The 22,537-nt window shown below is 41.2% G+C and overlaps 2 protein-coding genes across 2 annotated transcripts; one reads left to right on the top strand and one right to left on the bottom strand.

The window, feature by feature from the left end:
* The first annotated feature begins 59 nt into the window (after positions 1-59).
* On the top strand, positions 60-4,870 carry pold2 (polymerase (DNA directed), delta 2, regulatory subunit). The gene is made up of 12 exons (XM_077600977.1): positions 60-194; positions 260-360; positions 523-752; positions 958-1,079; positions 1,296-1,419; positions 1,488-1,602; positions 2,245-2,443; positions 3,300-3,380; positions 3,740-3,897; positions 3,963-4,090; positions 4,215-4,316; positions 4,383-4,870. The coding sequence occupies exons 3-12, from the start codon at positions 530-532 to the stop codon at positions 4,541-4,543; spliced, it is 1,413 nt and encodes a 470-aa protein (XP_077457103.1). The 5' UTR covers positions 60-194; positions 260-360; positions 523-529; the 3' UTR covers positions 4,544-4,870.
* aebp1b (AE binding protein 1b) lies at positions 4,737-22,526 on the bottom strand. The gene is made up of 22 exons (XM_077600978.1): positions 22,178-22,526; positions 20,192-20,365; positions 20,040-20,102; positions 18,647-19,249; positions 18,011-18,085; positions 17,231-17,296; positions 16,999-17,082; positions 15,545-15,616; positions 15,346-15,455; positions 14,456-14,595; positions 14,258-14,342; positions 14,027-14,171; positions 13,082-13,170; positions 12,817-12,940; positions 12,295-12,491; positions 12,037-12,213; positions 7,244-7,404; positions 6,658-7,172; positions 6,433-6,572; positions 5,748-5,847; positions 5,480-5,646; positions 4,737-5,411 (listed from the first exon to the last, which is right to left on the bottom strand). Exons 1-22 carry the CDS (start codon positions 22,383-22,385, stop codon positions 5,010-5,012), a joined length of 3,897 nt encoding a protein of 1,298 aa, XP_077457104.1. The 5' UTR covers positions 22,386-22,526; the 3' UTR covers positions 4,737-5,009.
* Positions 22,527-22,537: the final 11 nt, after the last annotated feature.

The raw sequence follows: 22,537 nt of genomic DNA, 5'->3' as shown, positions 1-22,537 counted from the left end.
TACGTTAGCCTTTGGTGACGTCATAGCAAAGATGTTTCTATAGACAGATGGGCTGTATATTTATGAATTGGTCATAACATGATTGAGGAAAAAATATTAAAATGACTAGGTTACTTTAATTTTGAATTGTTTATAAGTGTACTTAAACCTATGGAGGGTTTATATTTTTAAAGGGAATACAGAAGATCACTAGGTAGGTAGCCATCATATTTAACCGAAGTGTTCATCTTTCAAGTCTTTAAACATCTCTGTCAAAGGGGGCATTCCGCGGGAAGAACGTCCAGGCTTGTGCTGCGACAACAAACGTCGGACAGAATCAAATTCAACTGGTTTCCGAGTCCATTATTATAAACCGACAAGGTAAGCACTTCAGCTATCAACGTTACCTTATTAAAAAACAACAACAACAATAATAACGTTCAAAGCAACCCGCTTCCCATGTTGCTAACTTTGTTTCCTTGCTAACAACATAAACGCAGCTGGTATACACACATGCCAATTAACAACTGTGGTGCGTTCAAGGACTGCCATGTTCTCCGACATCAGCGCGCCTAAGGGAGGCTCAACTCTTCTGTGCCGCCCGACCGAGGAGCCGGCTCCCGTGTTCGAGAGGGCTTCCCCGGCCTACAATCCCTGTTCGGAACGCTTCGGAGTCGGCGAGCGGAATTTCAACCGTCAATATGCTCACATTTATGCAGCACGTCTCATGCAGATGAGTCCTTTACTAAAGGAAAGAGCCAGGCGAAAATGGGGTATGTGTTATACATATTTTTCCTCAAAATGTATTGAGCTAAAGCATATTTAGTTTACGTGAGAAAGTTTGAAGAAACAAACATTTAGGAGCCTTCTCCATCATCATGAAATGCCGTTTTATTAGAAGCCATCATTTTCAGACCAGTGAAGTGAATTTGGGGCGCTTTTAATATGATAATAGTTGTCATAATTGTCTTTTTTTAGGATCAGATGTGCTTATCCGGAAGCTGTGTGATCTCCAGGCAGGGGAACAGTGTTGCATTGTGGGAACTCTATTCAAGCGCATGGAATTGCAGCCATCCATCCTAAAAGAAATAAGTGAAGAGGTTAGCCCTACATCAAAAAGTATTAGCGGCGTATTCGTTTTTCCACCTTTTTGTTGTTGATGTTACAGCCTTCTCCCCAAATGAATTGAAAACGTTTTTCCCCATCAAACTTAATCTTGCCTTAAACTGTTTCTGGCAAATTTCTGTAAATAACAGGAAATAAAGTGAATTTCAGTGCTGATGTGTTCAATGACCTTCCGTTGAACTGTCTCGCAGCACAACCTCCTGCCCCAGCCGCCTCGTGTCAAATACATCAGCGACAACGATGAGCTGATTCTGGAGGATGAACTGCAACGGATCAAACTGGAGGGTAAAATCGACAGAGATAGGTGTGTCACAGGTGAGAGGGATTGACGATTGGCCCAAAAATTATCATCTGGGCCCTCATTGTTTGCCATTTTTGCATAGGGAGCGTTATTGCCGTTTTTGGAGCCGAGAGGAATGATGGGAAATTCACCGTGGAGGACTTTTGCACAGCCGATCTTCCTGAACAGAGCGCAAGACCCGCCCTTCATTCTGACAAGTAAACGTTTATTTTTTAATTTTTTTTTGCAAATGAGTTGTGCAACACAAAAATAGGATTGTGAAAAATAACATTTAAATATTTGGTTCTGATATGAACATTAATAGAATCTGATCAATATATAGTGTAAAAGTGTAATGTAAATGATTTTTTTTTTGCACTATACCTCTGCATTATTTCATTTTTATAACAAATAATGCAATAATACATAATATAATAATACAGAAAAATCCCCAATTTTTATATTGTTGCTGGACATTTTCAGTTTGTCCTGCAAAGTTTGTTTCTCTAATATGAAGTACATCATATTTCTATTAAATGTACTGCAAATGAATTAAAAAAGTTAATAGAATCTTATCAATTGATCAATATATAGTATAAAAATTTAATGTAAATGATTTTTTGCACTATACCTCTGCATTATTTTCATTTTTATAAGAAATAATGCAATAATACATAATATAATAATACAGAAAAATCCCCAATTTTTATATTGTTGCTGGACATTTTCAGTTTTTCCTGCAAAGTTTGTTTCTCTAATATGAAGTACATCATATTTCTATTAAATGTACTGCATATGAATTAAAAAAGTTTTCTTTTTTGTACCCCTTAAATGATTGACTTTTTATTTTTTGCACCCAGATTTGTACTGCTGGTCTCCGGACTAGGTCTGGGTAGCAGTCGGGGGGACAGCATGCTGGGCCTCCAGCTGTTGGTTGACATGGTAACGGGTCAGCTGGGCGAGCAGGGCGAGCAGAGCGGAGCCGCCGCCATATCCAGGATCTTGATGGCGGGAAACCTGCTCAGTCCAAGCACGCAGGACAAGGACGCCTCCACCAAGGTGCGTCAGACCTCACCAAAAACATTATATTGCATTTCTCTTTCTTTTGGCATCATCCTTCAAAATTTTGATTATTTTGTCTCCTTGTAGCTATTTAAAAAAAAAACACTTTTTTCCTTGAGATTCCGATCCTTTAAAAATGTCGCAATCGGATACTTTGATTATTAATTAATTAAAAAATAGCAATGTGTTTGTTTTGACATCTTAAATTTTTTTGATTATTTTGTCTCTTTGTGGCTATTTAAAAAGACTTTCTCCACAAGATTCCGATCTTTTAAAAATGCTTCAATGCGATACCTCTATTAAATAATTTAAAAATATACATATACATATACATCTTGATTATTTAGCTTCCTTGTAGCAATAAAAAAAATCAAAGCGCATTTTTCTCCCTCACTAGATTCCAGTCTTTTAAAAATGTTGCAATGCCGTTCAAATTCATTTTAAAGATCATCTCAAAATAGATTGGATCTCTGTTCAGATATTAGTCAAAAACAAAACACAAAATGAATAAATGCCTTTTGAAAACTTATCATCCAATTCTGATCTTTTATAAAATGTGCCCGATTTCCCATCACGTGATCGGATATGAGCCGTCCCCATTTAAAAAAAAATGTAGCTAAAGTATCTCATTTAAAATCATATTTCGTCCACCAATATGACCTAGAAACTCCAGCAGCGCCTATCACCGTAGTCCTCCAGGTGGCGCTAATATTTCAGGCCCATCACTCTTGCAAATATTGAGTGATTAGACAGAAGTGCTTTCTTAGTTTGTATCATATTTCTCTGTCTGTCATAATTCAGGAGATGATAGTCGATTAGTTGCTACTTTCTAACTATTTTTTTTTTTGTCTAGGCCAAGTACCTCACCAAAAAGACCCAGGCGGGCAGCGTGGAAGCCATTCGCCTGTTGGACGAGCTTCTACTCCAGCTGGTGGTAAGGGTCAAACATTTTGGAACATTTGCGGGACAAACTCAATAGAATTCAGGGAAATTCGAGTACTTAACCAGGCCCGACCCTGCTTGACTTTCAAGATCAGACACATTTTGAGGGTAGTATGCCAAAAGCCAAACTAGGATATTTTGGCTATCAGCTATCATTTTAGCTAAACCAAACTTTTTCAAAAATTTGGTGTCGTAATTACTTTGATGATTTAGTTGATGGCTTCTTTGCAAAATTTGTGAAGATGTCACACTGAGTCCGATATTCTAACAAGCAAAATGCCTTTTCTTATGAAGTGAACAGCATTTCTTGCTCCAACATTTTGTAACACCCTTTTATTTTTTCCTTTTCAGAGCTCAGTCCCAGTGGACGTGATGCCCGGCCAGTACGACCCCAGCAACCACACGCTGCCTCAGCAGCCTCTCCACCGCTGCATGTTCCCTTTGTCGTCCGTCTACCCGACACTGCAACTGGCGTCCAATCCGTACCAGGCCACCGTGGAAGGAGTCAGGTGAGGATGGCCTGTCTGTGCACCCCTCTTATGGTTTTTTAATTGTTTTTTCCTCCACCCTTCAGGTTCCTGGGCACCTCAGGTCAGAACATCATCGACATCCAGCATTACAGTTGCATGAATAGTCATCTGGAGATTCTGGAAGAAACTTTAAGATTGCGACACCTGGCTCCTACCGCTCCGGATACCCTCGGTGAGTCACTCAATGGAATTGGGCCCATTGCCCGCTTTTTATTGGCCCGCAAAAGAAAGTTTGGACACTTAGCTCGAATGAGTCATTTCGAATCCTTTTCATAATAAGTGGATTTTTCTGCCAGGTTGTTACCCATTTTACTTAAAAGATCCATTCATCTTGGAAGAGTGTCCACATGTTTACTTCAGCGGGAACGCACCAGTGTTTGAGACCAAGCGCCTCACAGGTACGTGCGTACGTGTACATATTTGATAATAGTGTCTGTTAATGACGAATGGTTTGACTTGTATAGGTGGCGCTGGACAGGAAATCCTTTTAATCGCCGTGCCAGCGTTCCACCGCACTCAAACAGCCTGTCTTGTCAATTTGCGCACTCTCCAATGCGAGCCAATCAGCTTCTCGGCCTTCTCGGCCGGTGACGAAGACGACGGTGAGATGAATATCAGCCACTGACGGGGGGGGGGGCAGTTTCGTATCATCCCCTTTTTCAAATGAGCACCGTGCACTTATCCTCAATTGTATCTGAAACCTTTCAAATTGGTGTGGGGGGAAAAAAGCTGCTTTCACGAAATCTGGCAACCATCGTTCACCTTGGGCGAAATGCTGTAAAGTGCATTTCTAGAGTAAATAATTACATCCCAAACTTAAAAAAAAGTTGTTTTAATGTGCATTTGCAATAAAAAAAGAACAAAATTGCATGTACCAAGAGAGTATCGTGTGAGAAAACTAACGTGACTGTGGACATAATGTTCAATTTTCAATGAAGAATCATATTTTCAAGTGCTTTACAATATACAATTATTTGATATTTAAAGTTGCTGACGTGAGTATCGGTGGGTTAGCCATAAGCCTTCTCTCAACCAAGCGAACGGTACTGATTGGTTGAGCGAGCGACTGCCGGACGGTCGTAGTTCGTAGTTTAATAGGCGTCGATCTTGTACTCGTAATTGTAGTCCACGATGGAGTCGCTGAATTCGCCGGGCGTCGACGATTGTCCTTCGTCTATTAGCCACGAGTCGTACAAGGATGTGGTGCTTTCTGGCGACGTGGCCACGGCGGTGGTTGTCGGCGGGAGCGTGGTGGTGGTGGTGGTGGTCGTCGTGGTGGTGGTGGGGTTTAACTGCAATAACTTCTTCTGGCGGAGACGACGCAGGCGAGCCATTTTGAGTCTCCTCAGCCGTTCCTTGCCCAGTTGCGCGTTTTGCACCACGGCGCCGTTTCCGGCGACCACGCGGCCGTTGCCGTTGATGACCGGCGGCCGCACCACGGTGTTGCCGTGGCTGACCAGGCGGATCGGCTTGTTCCCGTGGAGCGCCAGAATCTGCCGGCCGAGGTCAAGAGAAAGCCTCGGTTGGGGTCCGCTGGATTCCGTCGCCGAGGCGGGCTCACCTGTTTGATCCGGTCCCAGTTGGATTTGGCCAGGTTGAAGCTGCAGGTGGTGGCGCCCGCTTGGTAGCCCACCACGCAAAGTTTGGTCAAGGAGACGAAGCCCTCCGCTTTGGCCGTCACGCGGTACTCGCCGGGGTTGAGAAGTCGCCAGTACTCTCCGCTCGACGCTACAATCAGACGGAAGGTAAGATGGGAAGATGAGGGGACGGGTCGTATCCGTGTCGGGTTTGAATCCGACTTGAATTGGGATTTGTGCATTTGTTCTGACTTGCGCTGACGTCGTGGTTTATCCCCTCTATGGTCACGGTGGCGTTGGTGAGCGGGTTGCCCTGCTCGTCCTTCACGATGCCTCGAATGCCACGATGAACCTGCGCGTAGACACTTGAATGAGTAAAATATGGGCATTGGATCAAGTATCGGCAAAACAAGTGAAAAAAAATTATCATTGGGACATCCTTAGTTTGTAGCAATGAATTTGTCTAATGCATGGTGTCAAAGTGGCGGCACGGGGGCCAAATCTGGCCCGCCGCATCATTTTGTGTGGCCCGGGAAAGTAAATCACGAGTGGTGACTTTCTGTTTTAGGATCAAATTAAAATGAAGAGTATAGATGTATATTACATTTCCTGATTTTCCCCCTTTTAAATCAATCATTGTAATTTTTTAATCCATTTTTTCTGTGTTTTTAGTTCAAAAATCATTTTGTAAAATCTAAAAGTATATAAAAAAAGCTAAAATTAACATTGTTTTAGATCTATAAAAAACTGAACATACATGGTTTTTAATCCAGTTCATTTAATCCATTTATTAAAAAAATCTAAATATTCTATCTAAAATGATCCGGCCCACGTGAAATCGAGTTGACGTTAATGCGGCCCGCAAACCAACCCGAGTCTGACACCCTTTCTTTAAGGACATAAATAACCTTCATTTCTAGCAAATGGTTTATCTGACCTGTTCCATGAAGATGAGCATGGCTTCTCGGTTCATCTGCCATTCTCGCTGAAGCTGGCTCTCGTGGGGGAATTTATCGCAGCCCAGGAAAATGGACAGCTCCAAGCAGTTGGTGTGCAAGTAGCTGAAGTCGTTCATGCCTAGGCGAAAAGAAACAAAAAAAAAGTGAAGCAAAAAGCCAAAGGACAACCGGCGGGACTGACCGACCGACCATCCTCCACTTACTTCCAGCGACAGGCTTCCATTTGGCCCGGTTGATGATACCGTGCACCCCGGCGGTGACGTCCCCGTGGCAAGACCCGTGGTAGTTGTGGGTCATGCTCAGGTGCGTGGAGGCGTAGGACACCGCCAGCCACCGGAAGAGGGATTCGTCCGCCATCTCGCGGAAATCCTCAGGCTCGGCGTAATGGCCGCCGCCACCGCCTCTCTCCCGATCGTCCTCCTCTTCCCGGTGACCGTAAGCTTGGGGGTCGTAGCTGTGCTCGTAACCTTGGCCCTGGTCGTAGCCTTGTCCCTGGTCATAGCCGCCTCCCTGGTCGTAGCCATGGTCATAGCCTCGTCCCTGGTCATAGCCCCGTCCCTGGTCGTAGCCTCGTCCCTGGTCGTAGCCCTGGTCGTAGCCGTGTCCGCCCCACTCCTCGCGCTCTGGGTAGCTTCTGTCTCTCCAATCCCGGTCCTGGTCCGGTTCCTCTCGGTATCCGTGACTCCACTCCGCCCCGTCGAAACTCTCGTCTTCATACCTGCGCGAAATGGTTCCGTCGCGGAGGTCCCTCGGATAAATCGAACAAAACGACGAGGCGTGGTCGCTTACTGTCTCTTTTTGCGGCGATGGGGCGTGTCCTCGGCGGCCTTGTTGGGACGGACGTTGTCGTAAGGGTAGGCCACAAACGACTCGCCGCCCTGGAAGTTTGCCCCCAACACAAAGGGGTGGCGTTCCATCCAAGATATGATGGCTCTGGTTTCGACGGCAATCTGGAATTGAAACGGGAAGATCAAAACCACCAAAAGGGACATCCAAGCATTTACAATCACTAATCTAGAAAACCTGAATAATGTAAACTAGTTAATTTTGTCACTTTTTTGTCATTTTAGGGTACTTGCAGGCAATGTTCCCTGCAAATCATATGGAGCGCACAAAATAAAATCACAATTTTAAATGTGGGAGGCTGAGGTTTGAATCCCAGTTGGGAAACATTTTCCCTTAGTTGTTTCTATATATTTGTAGTCAAGACCTTCCAATAATGACAAGCTGAAGTGTGGCCAATTTGTGGTGTAGAGGTTCACTCACCTGACTGCCAGGTGGGAGGCTGGGGTTCGAATCCCAGTTGGGAAACATTTTCCCTTAGTTGTTTCTATATATTTGTAGTCAAGACCTTCCAATAATGACACAGTAAAGTGTGGCCAATTCGTGGTGTAGAGGTTTGCTAACCTGACTGCCATGTGGGAAGGCAGGGTTCGAATCCCAGTCAGGAAACATTTTCCCTTAGTTATTTCTATATATTTGTAGTCAAGACCTTCCAATAATGACAAAGTAGAGTGTGGCCAATCTGTGGCCTAGAGGTTCGTTCACCTGACTGTCGTGTGGGGAGCGTGGGTTCGAATCCCGGTCAGGAAACATTTTCCCTTAGTTATTTCTATATATTTGTAGTCAAGACCTTCCAATAATGGCAAAGTAGAGTGTGGCCAATCTGTGGCCTAGAGGTTCGTTCACCTGACTGCCGTGTGGGCAGCCTGGGTTCGAATCCCGGTCAGGAAACATTTTCCCTTAGTTATTTCTATATATTTGTAGTCAAGACCTTCCAATAATGACAAAGTAGAGTGTGGCCAATCTGTGGCCTAGAGGTTCGTTCACCTGACTGCCGTGTGGGCAGCCTGGGTTCAAATCCCGCTGTCGTTTGACTGATCACTACACAATGTAGTTCCGTAAATGGATGATCCTTTTTTCATTAAAATAAACACTTAGTCATTTTTTTCAGCAAAACAATTATGTTCCGGTCAGCCTTCGGCTGACCGGAAGACAGTTGGGGGGGAGGGGTCCTGGTGGTGTTCGACAGTCGGCCTTCGGCCGACTGCCGACACCATGCAGTCGTTGACTGGCGACAGCGGGACGTGAACCATCGACACCCACGTCGCAGGCAGGTGACTAACCCACTACACCACGAGGCGGCCCGCCTATACATGGTCATTGGGTGCTTTTATTTAAGGAAAGACAGTCTTTTTTAATGGCAAAATGGTTCATCCACTACTGATGACTTATTCACTGGGCCACCAACAGTAGTATTTGTTCTTTTATCTATTTCATTTACCTGAATAATAGTGGGAAAATCTTTGCAAGCATTAGGATTTGAACCCAGGACCACAGAGGTGGGAGACTGATGTCTTGTACAATGGGCCACCACCCTCCAAGAGTATGCAGTAGTATTTGTTGTTTTGTCTCTTGTCACTAGCAGATCATACTTAGTACTCTATTGTACCTTCAAGTGGGAAAAGTTAGGTAAGCTTACAGAGCAAAGCAGACCAGGACTTGAACCCAGGTCCACAGAGGTGGGAGACCAATGACTTACCCACTGGGCCAAAGGCTCCCAAACATATGTAGTAGTATTTGTTGTTTTGTATGTTACAACTACTAGTATAGTAAGGCTTTTTTGCTTTAAAAAACGACATAGTATAGTATGGCTTTTTTCTTTTAAAAAAATGACATAGTAAAGCTTTTTTTTCTTAAAAACGACATAGTATAGTAATGCTTTTTTTCTTAAAAACGACAGTAAAGTAAGGCTTTTTTTCTTTAAAAAAACGACATAGTATAGTAAGGCTTTTTTTCTTAAAAAACGACATAGTATAGTAAGGCTTTTTTTCTTAACAAAACAACATAGTATAGTAAAAATTTGATTGAAGTTGGATTATTAACTATACTTTGCTGTTTGTGGAGCAATAAAAAAAAATCTTGGTTTTCAATTCGGATAAGGGAAAAAACACTTACTATACTATGTCGTTTTTTAAGAAAAAAGCCTTACTATACTATGTCGTTTTTTCAAGAAAAAAAGCCTTACTATACTATGTTGTTTTTTAAGAAAAAAGCCTTACTATACTATGTGGGTTTTTTAAAAGAAAAAAGCCTTACTATACTATGTCGTTTTTTAAAGAAAAAAGCCTTACTATACTATGTCGTTTTTTAAAGAAAAAAAGCCTTACTATACTATGTCGTTTTTTATAGAAAAAAACCTTACTATACTATGTCGTTTTTAAGGGAAAAAACACTTACTATACTATGTCGTTTTTTAAGAAAAAAGCCTTACTATATATACTATGTCGTTTTTTCAAGAAAAAAAGCCTTACTATACTATGTCGTTTTTTAAAAAAAAAGCCTTACTATACTATGTCGTTTTTTTAAGAAAAAAGCCTTACTGTACTATGTTTTTTTTAAAGAAAAAAGCCTTACTATACTATGTTGTTTTTTAAGAAAAAAGCCTTACTATACTATGTCGTTTTATAAGAAAAAAAGCCTTAATATATATACTATGTCGTTTTTTCAAGAAAAAAAGCCTTACTATACTATGTCGTTTTTTAAGAAAAAAGCCTTACTATACTATGTCGTTTTTTAAGAAAACAGCCTTACTATACTATGTCGTTTTTTAAAGAAAAAAAGCCTTACTATACTATGTGGTTTTTTTTTAATAGAAAAAAGCCTTACTATACTATGTTGTTTTTAAGGGAAAAAACACTTACTATACTATGTCGTTTTTTAAGTAAAAAGCCTTACTATATTATGTCGTTTTTTCAAGAAAAAAAGCCTTACTATACTATGTCGTTTTTAAAGAAAAAAAGCCTTACTATACTATGTCGTTTTTTATAGAAAAAAGCCTTACTATACTATGTCGATTTTAAGGGAAAAAACACTTACTATACTATGTCGTTTTTTAAGAAAAAAGCCTTACTATACTATGTGGGTTTTTTAAAAGAAAAAAGCCTTACTATACTATGTCGTTTTTTAAAGAAAAAAAGCCTTACTATACTATGTCGTTTTTCATAGAAAAAAGCCTTACTATACTTTGTCGTTTTTAAGGGAAAAAACACTTACTATACTATGTCGTTTTTTCAAGAAAAAAGCCTTACTATACTATGTCGTTTTTTAAGAAAAAAGCCTTACTATACTATGTCGTTTTTTAAAGAAAAAAAGCCTTACTATACTATGTGGTTTTTTTTTATAGAAAAAAGCCTTACTATACTATGTTGTTTTTAAGGGAAAAAACACTTACTATACTATGTCGTTTTTTAAGTAAAAAGCCTTACTATATTATGTCGTTTTTTCAAGAAAAAAAGCCTTACTATACTATGTCGTTTTTAAAGAAAAAAAGCCTTACTATACTATGTCGTTTTTTATAGAAAAAAGCCTTACTATACTATGTCGATTTTAAGGGAAAAAACACTTACTATACTATGTCGTTTTTTAAGAAAAAAGCCTTACTATACTATGTCGTTTTTTAAGAAAAAAGCCTTACTATACTATGTCGTTTTTTAAAGAAAAAAAGCCTTACTATACTATGTGGGTTTTTTTTTATAGAAAAAAGCCTTACTATACTATGTTGTTTTTAAGGGAAAAAACACTTACTATACTATGTCGTTTTTTAAGTAAAAAGCCTTACTATATTATGTCGTTTTTTTCAAGAAAAAAAGCCTTACTATACTATGTCGTTTTTAAAGAAAAAAAGCCTTACTATACTATGTCGTTTTTTATAGAAAAAAGCCTTACTATACTATGTCGATTTTAAGGGAAAAAACACTTACTATACTATGTCGTTTTTTAAGAAAAAAGCCTTACTATACTATGTGGGTTTTTTAAAAGAAAAAAGCCTTACTATACTATGTCGTTTTTTAAAGAAAAAAAGCCTTACTATACTATGTCGTTTTTTATAGAAAAAAGCCTTACTATACTTTGTCGTTTTTAAGGGAAAAAACACTTACTATACTATGTTGTTTTTTCAAGAAAAAAGCCTTACTATACTATGTCGTTTTTAAGGGAAAAAACACTTACTATACTATGTCGTTTTTTAAGAAAAAAGCCTTAATATATATACTATGTCGTTTTTTCAAGAAAAAAAGCCTTACTATACTATAGAAAGGAGGATGGATATTGTGTATAGTTAAAGAATTTTTGGTGAGTAAAATATGGCTATATTCCTAAATAATATTTCAAATGGCTATATTCCTAAATAATATTTCAATTGTGGGCCCGGTTCTGATATCTGAAAAGCTCCAGTGTTTGTTTTTAAGCTCCAGTGTTTGTACTTAATCACTTTATAGCCATAAAATAGTTTTTGAGGGTTGGATTGATACGTTGAAGGCGCTACGAGAAAATGCACCGACCGCCACTGGTAGACATACACCTGCTTATGGCAGGTGTGATACTGGTGTGTGCCCATAGCGAGCAATGATGTTGCTGCTTTGGTCAATTTTGGACCATTTCCTATTGACTTTGAGGAACTTTCCAAACTGCTTCTTGTTTGTTTGTCAGTTCCTGCTGATGTTTTAGCATTTCTAGGTGACTTCCCGTTGCTTTTTGGGGCATTTGAAGATCGGTCCACGACACAAACGCACGACACTTACCGAGCTATTTTGCAACAGGTTGTCAGGTATGGGAACATGGTGGTTGGGGAAGAGTTTGGGCACCATGCCTCGCTCTTCCGCATCCCACAGGATGCTGTTTAGATCTGGAAAGTTCTGGAAAATATCAAAGCCATCGCTGGTAAAATGGCCGGTGGTCCATCCGCTCAGCTCGGAGCCCTGCAAGCCAGTACGGAAAAAAACCCAGTCATCATCCGCCGTTTACCCCGGCCCCCCGGCCCCTCGGCTCCTCCCACTCACGACTTGAAAGGCCTCCTGGTGTCCGTCGGGGTTGAGCGACGGCACCAGGTGGATGCGTATTCCTTCCACCAGCCTCTGAGCTCGGGGGTTTCGGTCTTTGTATTCCTTGCACAGGTACTGCATGAGAAGCAGGATCATTTCCCGGCCTACCGCCTCGTTACCGTGGAGACCAGCCGTGTAGCGAATCTCCGGCTCACCTGCGCAAAAGAGCAAAAAAGTGATTTAGCGCTCCGTCTGCCGTGATTCGCCCGTGTGCGGTCGATTGGTCGCCGGTCTTTTGGTCGCAGGGACCGCGACAACGGGCGACCAAAAGACCGGCGACCAAAAGACCGGCGACAAAACAAAGTAAAACAACACGGTCTACGCATCAATAAAAGCCAACAATGGCCATGAGCAGTTTTTTTTAATATATTTTTAGAGCCGACGTGTGAGTGTAGAAGAGTTTGTATGTACATGCGTTGTCCCTTTAAGAAGCGGGATGGGCGTTAGTTACATTGAATTTATTTTCATTTTCATTCTCACCTATTTCATGCTCTGAGGGATTTCCGGAGATCACCATGGCCACGATGTCCAATCCCCTGGCGCTGCGGCCCAGGCTGTAGACGTTGGTGATGTTGGGACATTCGTCCTGGACCGACTTCATGAGCTGAAGAGGACACATTGAAAGTCAGCATGAAAAAATGAAGTTCCTTCTGCTCCTCTTCTGATCTTCACGGGCAAGAAGAACTTGAGAATAATTGGCTAAGTGGAGATTGCCATAAAGATTTGAAGGCGACATAAGACTTACTGAAACCATTTCCGAGTAGCTGTGATGCTTGAACTTCAGGTAATCCACTGGAGTCACTTCATTTTGTCTGTAGTGGACAACATCCGGATCTGTACAAGTGGGCGGAGTTGCAATTCAATGGGTGACCATGCTGACAATGATCGTTATAGTATTTGCTTAATCATCCAATCCAGGGCTGTCCGACTCGGGTTGGTTCGCGGGCCGCTTTAACGTCAACTTGATTTCACGTGGGCCGGACCATTTTAGATATAATATTTCATTTTTTTTATATAAATAGATTAAAAGAACTGGATTAAAAGCCCTGAATATTCAGTTTTTTTATAGATCTAAAACAATGTTATTTGAACTTTTTTTAAATATATTTTTAGATTTTACAAAATGATTTTGAACAAAAAAACAGAAAAAATGGATTAAAAATTACAATCATTGATTTAAAAGGGGGAAAATTAGGAAATTTAATATACATCTAAACTCTTCATTTTAATTTGATCCTAAAACAGAAAGTTGGCACTCATGATTTACTTTCCCAGGCCACACAAAATGATGCGGCGTGCCAGATTTGCCCCCCGGGCCGCCACTTTGACAGGTGATCTAATCTTTCAATATTAAAAAAATAAGATTAGATTTTGTACATGCAGCTATATATTCTTGTATATACAATTATATATGGTATCTATGCATTTTCATGTGACTTTCTGCTGGTTTTGGGGCCTTTTAAGGCCCCTTCGGAACTCATTGGCTGCCTTTGAACGCGCCATTTTAATAACAGGGGGCAAAAGAACGGATAGAAAATCAAAAAACTGAAAAACATCTGCTTTTGTGGCATCCTTGTTATCATTTAATGATGCAGTCATCAATATGGGGCCAGATCAGAGCCCCTAGTGGACCACTTCTGGCCCACAAGCCACACCTTGGACACCGTTGCTGTTATTGTTTTGGACTCACCAGGCAATGGGCAACCCAGAATCTCCAGTCTCATACATAACGTCCCGTTCCAGCTTTGCGGGATAATCCTGATGTAGCGGGCCACCATCGGCTCCGCGAGCTGGTTCAACACCGGCGTGTCTTTATCACTGTTTCCAAAAAACAGCTGCATATAAAATAAGATTGAACAATTATATACACATAAAAGGGTGAGGTTTGGGTAAGTGGCATCATTTTTTTGAGTGAGCTCACCCAGTCGGCGTAACCGTCATGGATGGGCGTCCATTCCCTGCTGTCGTTGCTAAAGGCCAGGAAATAGGAGGTCACAAAGTCATTCCTGCAAAAGAGGCCAAGAGATGGCCGTGTTTTAGAAGAGGCACGATGGGAGTGAACGGGAAGTGGGGTTTATAGTTTTGAGTTTGGGGGGGGTAGTGTATTTTGGCATCTCACTCATTCTGCGAGTCTCGACCCTGAGTGACGATCCCCGTGAACTCGGTCATGCTGCGAGCGTCGACCTCAAACCAGTGAACTTTGTCCTCAGAGTTGGCGCACCAGGCTCCGCCTTGAGGGTTGTCTTCGTCATCCGAGCCCTGAAGTGAACAAGTAATATTATTATTATTTTTTATCCCAACAAGTACAAAATCCAAACAAAATGATTACTATTATTTTTTTTATCCCAGGGCTGCTTTTATAATTCCACTTTCATCGAAATCGGCAAAAAAAAATGCTCTGCTTTCCAAAATGTATTTTCAAGTATTGAATCATTGATTGCCATTGACACGGATTTAATGTCAACCCGCAAATAAATGATCCGGAGCAATACGGATATTGTAAAACAAGGGTGTCAGACTCGGGTTGGATCGTGGGCCGCTTTAACGTCAACTTGATTTCACGTGGGCCGGACCATTTTAGATATAATATTTAGATTTTTTTTAAATAAATGGATTAAAAGAACTGGATTAAAAGCCCTGAATATTCCCTTTTTATAGATCTAAAACAACGTTTATTTTAGATTTTTTAAATATATTTTTAGATTTTACAAAATGATTTTTGAACTAAAAACACAGAAAAAAATGGAGTAAAAAATGACAATTATTGATTTAAAAGGGGGAAAATCAGGAAATTTCATATACATCTATACTCTTCATTTTAATTTGATCCTAAAACAGAAAGTCGGCACTCATGATTGACTTTCCCGAGCCACACAAAATGATCCGGTGGGCCAGATTTGGCCCCCGGGCCGCCACTTTTACACGTGTTGTAAAACCTACATTTAGTTTTGCATCTATTTTGCCGTTACATTTCCAGAGTCGAGTGGAAGTCCGGTGGTGGACGTGTACCTGCATGTTGAGGCGAGCTCTCTGGGGAGCAAAATAATACTGAGACGTGGACGAAGCGGACAGCTGATCCGGCTCGATCCAATGAGATTCGATCCCGAGGGGAGGACATTCTGAGAAAAGCACGTGCAGCATTAAAAATGCAAATCATGCCAACAAAATATATATTTTTTCAGACTTTGGATGGGCATTTTTGACCTACTCTTTGGTTCTTTGTAGACCCGTGGCCTGTTCCTGGCACGTTCCTCGGCCTCCTTCAGTTTCTGGGCTCTTTCTAGCAGAGGCACAAAAAAATAATAATCAAAAAAGAGTCTTAAAAAAAAATCCTTCCCCCATGTTGGACCCAAATCTCAAGATTCTCCCCTCTAAACTTTCTTCAGCAATATCCGTGTTTGCACATTAGCCATGCCAAAAACATTTAAAAAGCCGTAAAAACACAACACGAGCTCCCCAGCGCGCACTCGTTGTTTGACATTATTTTAACGATTCCTGGAATGAGACTGGGATTTCGCAATGCTTTTGTGGCTCTTGCTAGATTGAATTTATTTTTTTGGAATAACTGAGCCTGAACGTAACAACTTTCGAGAACTTTTGGTCTTTAAGACAAAAGGCCAAATAACATGTGTTTTCTCTTAGCGGTCTTGTCGTGATCCAATAAGAGAGAACATGTTGTTGTTATCTGCTGTTACTTTTGCACTCCGGTCACGCACGGGCCAGGTTCGCACATTTCCTATTGATTTGGGTGGAATTTCAATGTGTTTCCTGTTCGTTGGTCGCTAACTGTTGATTTTTATCCATTTACGAGTTACTCCCTTCTACTTTTGGGGCTTTTTAAGGTTCCTTGTTAACTGCTCAGTTGTCATTGAACGCACCGTTTTGACGGCAGGGTGCGAAAGAACAAATATGTACCAATATTACATGTACATCTATGTGTATGTATGTATATGCATATTTATATATGTATGTATATGTATATTATATTTCAGCAACACGCTTATTTATTCATATATTTATTTATATTTTTAATATTTATATTTATTTATATTTTATTTATATTTATTAATATTTATTTATATTTATATATATTTATATATATTTATATTTATTTATATTTATTTATATTTATTTATATATTACCTATTTATTTATGTCTAAAATGTCTTTTTCTGTGTCTGTATTCTCACCCTCTTGCTACTGTGACAATGAAATTTCCCAAGTACGGGATGAATAAAGTTATCTAATCTAATGAGTGCGGATAAGAAATGACGCCAAGTGCAATCAATATTACATGTACATCTATGTGTATGTATATGCATATTTATATATGTATGTATATGTATATATGTATATCATATTTCAGCAACATGCTTATTTATTCGTATGTTTATTTATTTATATTTATTTATTAACTTATTTATTACCTATTTATGTCTAAAATGTCTTTTTCTGTGTCTGTATTCTCACCCTCTGGCTACTGTGACAATGAAATTTCCCAAGTACGAGATGAATAAAGTTATCTAATCTAATCTAATCTAATGAGTGCAGATAAGAAATGAAGCCAAGTGCAATCAGGCACAAAAGTCCCCAAATTCTAGTTTTAGAGTGCGGCTAATGAAAGAATGAATAATGTTGTTTTGAACAATGTCCATGACCTACCTCTCTGTTCCCGATCCCGTTCTTTTTGTGCTCTTTCTCTTTCCTTCTCCATCCATTTGTCGTCCGTCTCCCCTCCCCCTTTCCCTGCGACAGAGGAAAATATGAGTTAATCTCTGCTTACGCCATTAGGATTGACCAAGTGAGGAAAAAAGGTCAACCATTTTTTTTTTCATCTCAACCGTTTGCTAGTCACGGAAAGAGTGCGTTAGCTTAGCGCTCGCCGGTCACCTACTCATTCCGTATTCATCGTAGTCGTCGTACCAATTCCCCTCGTAGGGCGGCGCATTTGTCGTCTCCTCTGCGTCGTGGAAAGGAAAGGAAAAACAAAGTGGTTTGACATTTGGCGGCACGACTTAGTCCGTCTTTCATGGAATGTCTCATCTTGTTAACCGCGGCGACTGTTCTCTATTTGGGGGAACATAAACACTGTCTCGTTTAATAGTTAAATCTGCCGTTTAAATGGAAAGGAATCATAACAAAGTTCTGATCAGACCTCAGGCTTCAAAAAAAAAAAAAAAGGAAAACCATGACGGAAAGTTTGGCCTGTGAGAAGCGAATGTCTGAAAAGTAGGACAGACTGACTTTAATGTTGTTCCCATGTGCCGCATTAGTCATTATTTCTTAAATTACCCTATTTTATCGCTTATATGTCGTATTTGTAACAAAAAAATGACTGAATCGAGGGTACGGCTTATATGCGCACAAATTAGACTTGACGTTCATACATTATCTAAAAAAATATCACGTAAGATGATTTTTCTTAAGATTTTCCCTTCAAAGTAACACATTTGTGCTCCCTATTAAAACCGTGAATATGGAAGTGAAAATTGTGAATCAGGGGGCGGCTTATACGAGGGAAATTGTCAAATTCAACGATTTTTAAGGGTGCGGCTTATACGTGGAGGCGGCTAATATGCGAGAAAATATGGCAAGTTTCATTCTCACACCAGAAAAAGACAATACTGAATTTTGCATGAGGGAACGTCTTCTCTTGATGAGTGGCGGCTGTTACCTGGGAGTGTTTCCACTTCGATCTCGGGGGTGACTTCTTGGCCATCTGGCAGCAAACTTTTCTCTGGCACCGTTACTGCGGCGACACAAGTGAGGAAAATGTGGTGAAAAAAAGCCTAATGAGAAAACTAGTTTTTATGCATATATGGTGCTGTAAAATAAAAATTAAAAAAAATCCAAGTTTTAATGTTTTCACATGATTTAGTTATCTGTCTTTCGTTTATTTTGGGCCGCGTTATGGCGATTCTGCTTTCGGTTTGAACTTGTATAGCAAAATCTACCTGGAATCTCCATCTATTTCAATTTTATATTTCCACTCATCACTCGATAAACACAACGAGTCTCATGCTTTCCATTGAGTTGTAGGCCTCCTGCTGGAATCTCACGGTTTCATCTATGCAGAAACAAATCGTTACAAAATGATTTCAATAGTTTGGAATCTGTGTGAGACTTGGTTGATTTTTTTAATCATCTTTGACCAGATTCTGTCATCGAATTGATGAGTCAAGACTCGTGAGAGTGGGTCTCGAACCTGAATTTCAGTTTGGCCACCATTTTCTCGTCCAATTGCATTGAGCCACTCGCGGGCCATTCTTTGGAAGCGACAAATCAAGAAGAAAGAAAACCGTATACGTACGTGAGGAATCCCAGTAATCATCATCCTCTTTCCCAGTCTTGTCGTCCACCTTGGGACCGGCGGGAGTCGGATCCAATTCCTTCCAGTAGACGTCATAGTCGGTGGTCTCCGGTGGAGGGAGTTCTTTTTCATCTGGTTTCCAGTAGTCTTCATCTTGGTCTGTTATTGGATCGTAGGGGTCCTTCTCTTCGGGTTTCCAGTACTCTTCTTCGGGGTCGGTCACTGAAGGTGAAGGGCTTTCCTCCTCTGGTTTCCAGTAGTCTTCGTCGATGTCCTTCTCGTCCGGACTCCAAATTTCTGCTTCGGGCTCAGTCACCGTGGGCAAAGGTTCGGGTTTTCGCTCATCTTCATCTATGCTTGGATCATGTGGGTCTTCTTCTTCTTCTTCAGGTTTCCAGTACTCTTTGTCAGGGACCGTCACTGGAGGCGACGGGTCTTGCTTTACGGGGTCCCAGTCGAAATCATCCTCGGTCTCTGGGAGGATTGGATCTTCCTCTTCTGGTTTCCAGTAGTCGTACGACGGGGCATCGGTGGCCTCCGATTCGGGTCTGGCTGGAGTGGGGTCGTCCCAGTAGTCATCCAATCCTTTCCAGTAGTCGTTGTCTGATGAGAAAATACACAGAAATTCTTATTTTCAAATATTATTCCTTGGGAGCCATACTCAGAATTTAAAAGTCAAAATACATGAAAATGTGGGCATTTTTTTGGGTCATTTTAACACTTTTAAAGTTTAAAAAAAAATCAACAAATTATTTTGACAACATTGTTACATAGTTGCTAATCAATGGGTATCCATGCGAGTATGCATGCAGAAGAGTCTAAATCACATGTGTCAAAGTGGCGGCCCGGGGGCCAAATCTGGCCCGCCGCATCATTTTGTGCGGCCCGGGAAAGTCAATCATGAGTGGCGACTTTCTGTTTTAGGATGAAATTAAAATGAAGAGTATAGATGTACATTAAATTTCCTGATTTTCCCCCTTTTAAAACAATCATTGTAATTTTTTAATCCATTTTTTCTGTGTTTTTAGTTCAAAAATCATTTTGTACAATCTAAAAATATATTTAAAAAAAGCTAAAATAAACATTGTTTTAGATCTATAAAAACTGAATAATCAGGGCTTTTAATCCAGTTATTTTAATCCATTTATTAAAAAAAATTCTAAATATTATATCTAAAATGGTCCGCGAACCAACCCGAGTCTGACACCCTTGGTCTAATGGAAAAAATAATAATTTAAAAAGGCGCTAGAGATGGTATACACGCCACCGTGCCGACATGGCGCTCCTATTGGTGCGTTCGGGACTTAGTTCTGCCACCAGCGGTTTCCAGACATGTGGCTCCTGAGCCATAGGTTCCCGACCCCCGCCATCGATAATTGAAGGAGCAACTTACCGTTATCGGGATACGCGTAGTCTGTGTAAGCCTCGGGCTCTGTGGGCGCTTCGGTCGGCACAACTGAAGGCAAAAAATAGACAGAAGAAATTGGCAAAAATCGTCACCTCGACATGTAAACGTCTTTTTAAGGCGTCTGATTTGAGATTCACCGGTTGTGGTGGGCGGTGGGGTTGTCGTCGTGGTTTGTCTGTCCTTCTTTCGGCTCTTTCGGTCGCTTTTGGGTTTCCTGGTGGCGTTGGGGTCTTTTGGTTCTTTGTTCTTTTTCTTGTCCTTTTTCTTCTTTTTGCCTTCCTGCGGAGCTCGCTTCACTCTGAACAGACCGTCTGAACACATCACAATTTGGGAGGGAAAAATATCAGCAGAATAAATAAATTAATAAAAACATGACTGTTGACTCTGGGGCAGCGCGATGGAGAGTGGTTAGCACGTCTGCCAAATCGTTCTGAGACGGAGGGTTCGATCCCGTGGGGGTTCCAACCTTCCTGCGTCAAGTTTTTGAAGGACGACAGTCAACATGGGAAATGTGTCAAAAGCATTTCCCAAAATGACTTTAACATCTATTGAAATATGAGCCATTTAATGAAGATTTAAAAGGGCAAATCTTGCCTAATGCTCCTTAAAAATAAAGTGTGCCGTGGCACAGTAAAGGTTGGAAAAGGCTCGTCTAGACACCTCAAGAAATTCCGAGCTCAGCAGAGGTTGATCACAATTTCCTTTAGGTCCGAAGCTGCGTGCTGTTCTCAGACACGGGTGGAAAAAAATGCCCCCCCCCTACGAGCCGTGCAATTTCAATCACACAAATCCCCCCGCTTTGATGACAAATCCATCGCCGGCACCTGGTTGCTTCCCCATCGAAAAGTTGGGCCATTAGTGGGGAGGGCATTAAATGTTGACTTGGGACTGATGTGTATTACACATGTCTTCTTTGAGTCATCCATCCTGAGTGTTTAAACATGTGGAGTTAAAGTCAAAAAAAGATTGGGATCTATTCCCCTACTGTTCCTTTGAAATGAAAACACTAGAAAAATCATGCTATTCTGTCTCATGAGCAAAATATTGAATTTATCAAAGTGAAGGATAATTGCTCAGGATATGAATATGCAAGTCGTGCATAATTTTGAGTCGCTACATGATTTTTCTGGGTTCATTTTCCCCAAATACATTCATTTTCCATGCTACCCCCATGCTAGGGGGTGCCGGAATCTATCCCCAGCTAACTACAGGTACTCGGCGAGGGACAATCTGAATTCCTAGCCAACCAATCACAGGGCAGAGTGAGTCAAACAAACAAGGACAATTGTGAGTATTCAATTTCCCGTTTTTGGAATGTGGGAGCATGCCAGAGCACCCAAGAGAAAAGCCACGCAGGCATGGGTAGAATACGCAAACTTCAAACAGGAAGGTCGGAGCCCTGGCTTGAACCCACGATCTCAGAAATGTGAGGCGGACGTGCTAAGGCACATGTGTCAAAGTGGCGGCCCGGGGGCCAAATCTGGCCCGCCGCATCATTTTGTGTGACCCGGGAAAGTAAATCATGAGTGCCGACTTTCTGTTTTAGGATCAAATTCAAATGAAAACTATAGATGTATATTAAATTTCCTGATTTCCCCCCTTTTAAATCAATAATTGTCATTTTTTAATCAATTTTGTCTGTGTCTTTAGTTCAAAAATCCTTTTGTAAAATCTAAAAATATATTTTTAAAAAAGCTCAAATAAACATTGTTTTAGAGCTATAAAAAATGTATATTCAGGGCTTTTAATCCAGTTCTTTTAATCCATTTATAAAAAAAAAAAAATCTAAATATTATATCTAAAATGGTCCGGCCCACATGAAATTGAGTTGACGCTAACGCAGCCCGCGTACCAACCCGAGTCTGACACCCCTGTGCTAAGCACTCTCACACTATGTTACAATTTTCACCAAATGTTATAAAAAAATAATAATAAAACAAAAAAAATCAATGGCATATGGCAGCCACACCCACTCCATTGAATGGCAATGGAGGAATGCAAAAGTTACTCATGTAAGTGAATCATAGCCATGACTAAAAGGCCGCCATCTGCCCCATCTGCCGGGACAACGTCTCCGACACCCCCAACTGCCCCCCCCCCAAAGGCCATCGAAAGCGACTCACCTGCCCCCGGCACGGCCTCGCCGTTGACGTCCTCCACTGGGCCCATCCGACCGCCAGCCTCGTCCGGTATGAGGTCCTCTTCTTCCAGCAGTTCTCCTTCGCCCCTCGCCCGGTAGACGACCCCCCCGGCGCTCTCCCCTCGCCTGGGGGTCAGCAGGCAACAGAGGGCCAGCAGAGCAACGGCCCCAAGCACATGCCGGCTTCCCATGGCTGCCACGTTTCTTCTAACAGAAGCCCCCTCTAATTCGCCCAGAAGATCCGAGTTCCGACAAGAACTTTTTACCTTGGAGCCTTTTTTTTTTTCCTGCGTGGAGAGCAAGAGGCGAGCGGACTCAGACTGGGGAGGACACCAGCGTAGTG

The sequence above is a fragment of the Stigmatopora argus genome, chromosome 5 (assembly GCF_051989625.1).
Source record: "Stigmatopora argus isolate UIUO_Sarg chromosome 5, RoL_Sarg_1.0, whole genome shotgun sequence".
Taxonomy (NCBI): Eukaryota; Metazoa; Chordata; class Actinopteri; order Syngnathiformes; family Syngnathidae; genus Stigmatopora; species Stigmatopora argus.
This window is presented reverse-complemented; position numbering and strand designations above follow the sequence as displayed.

Coding starts and splice junctions, on each gene's coding strand:
- pold2 (XM_077600977.1), top strand. CDS start 530: ATGTTCTCCGACATCAGCGCGCCTAAGGGAGGCTCAACTCTTCTGTGC. Junction 1,603..2,244: donor CCCGCCCTTCATTCTGACAA/GTAAACGTTTAT, acceptor TTTTGCACCCAG/ATTTGTACTGCTGGTCTCCG. Junction 3,898..3,962: donor GCCACCGTGGAAGGAGTCAG/GTGAGGATGGCC, acceptor TCCACCCTTCAG/GTTCCTGGGCACCTCAGGTC.
- aebp1b (XM_077600978.1), bottom strand. CDS start 22,385: ATGGGAAGCCGGCATGTGCTTGGGGCCGTTGCTCTGCTGGCCCTCTGT. Junction 15,456..15,544: donor GGTCTACAAAGAACCAAAGA/GTAGGTCAAAAA, acceptor TGCTTTTCTCAG/AATGTCCTCCCCTCGGGATC. Junction 14,596..15,345: donor GAGCTCGCCTCAACATGCAG/GTACACGTCCAC, acceptor TGTTCACTTCAG/GGCTCGGATGACGAAGACAA.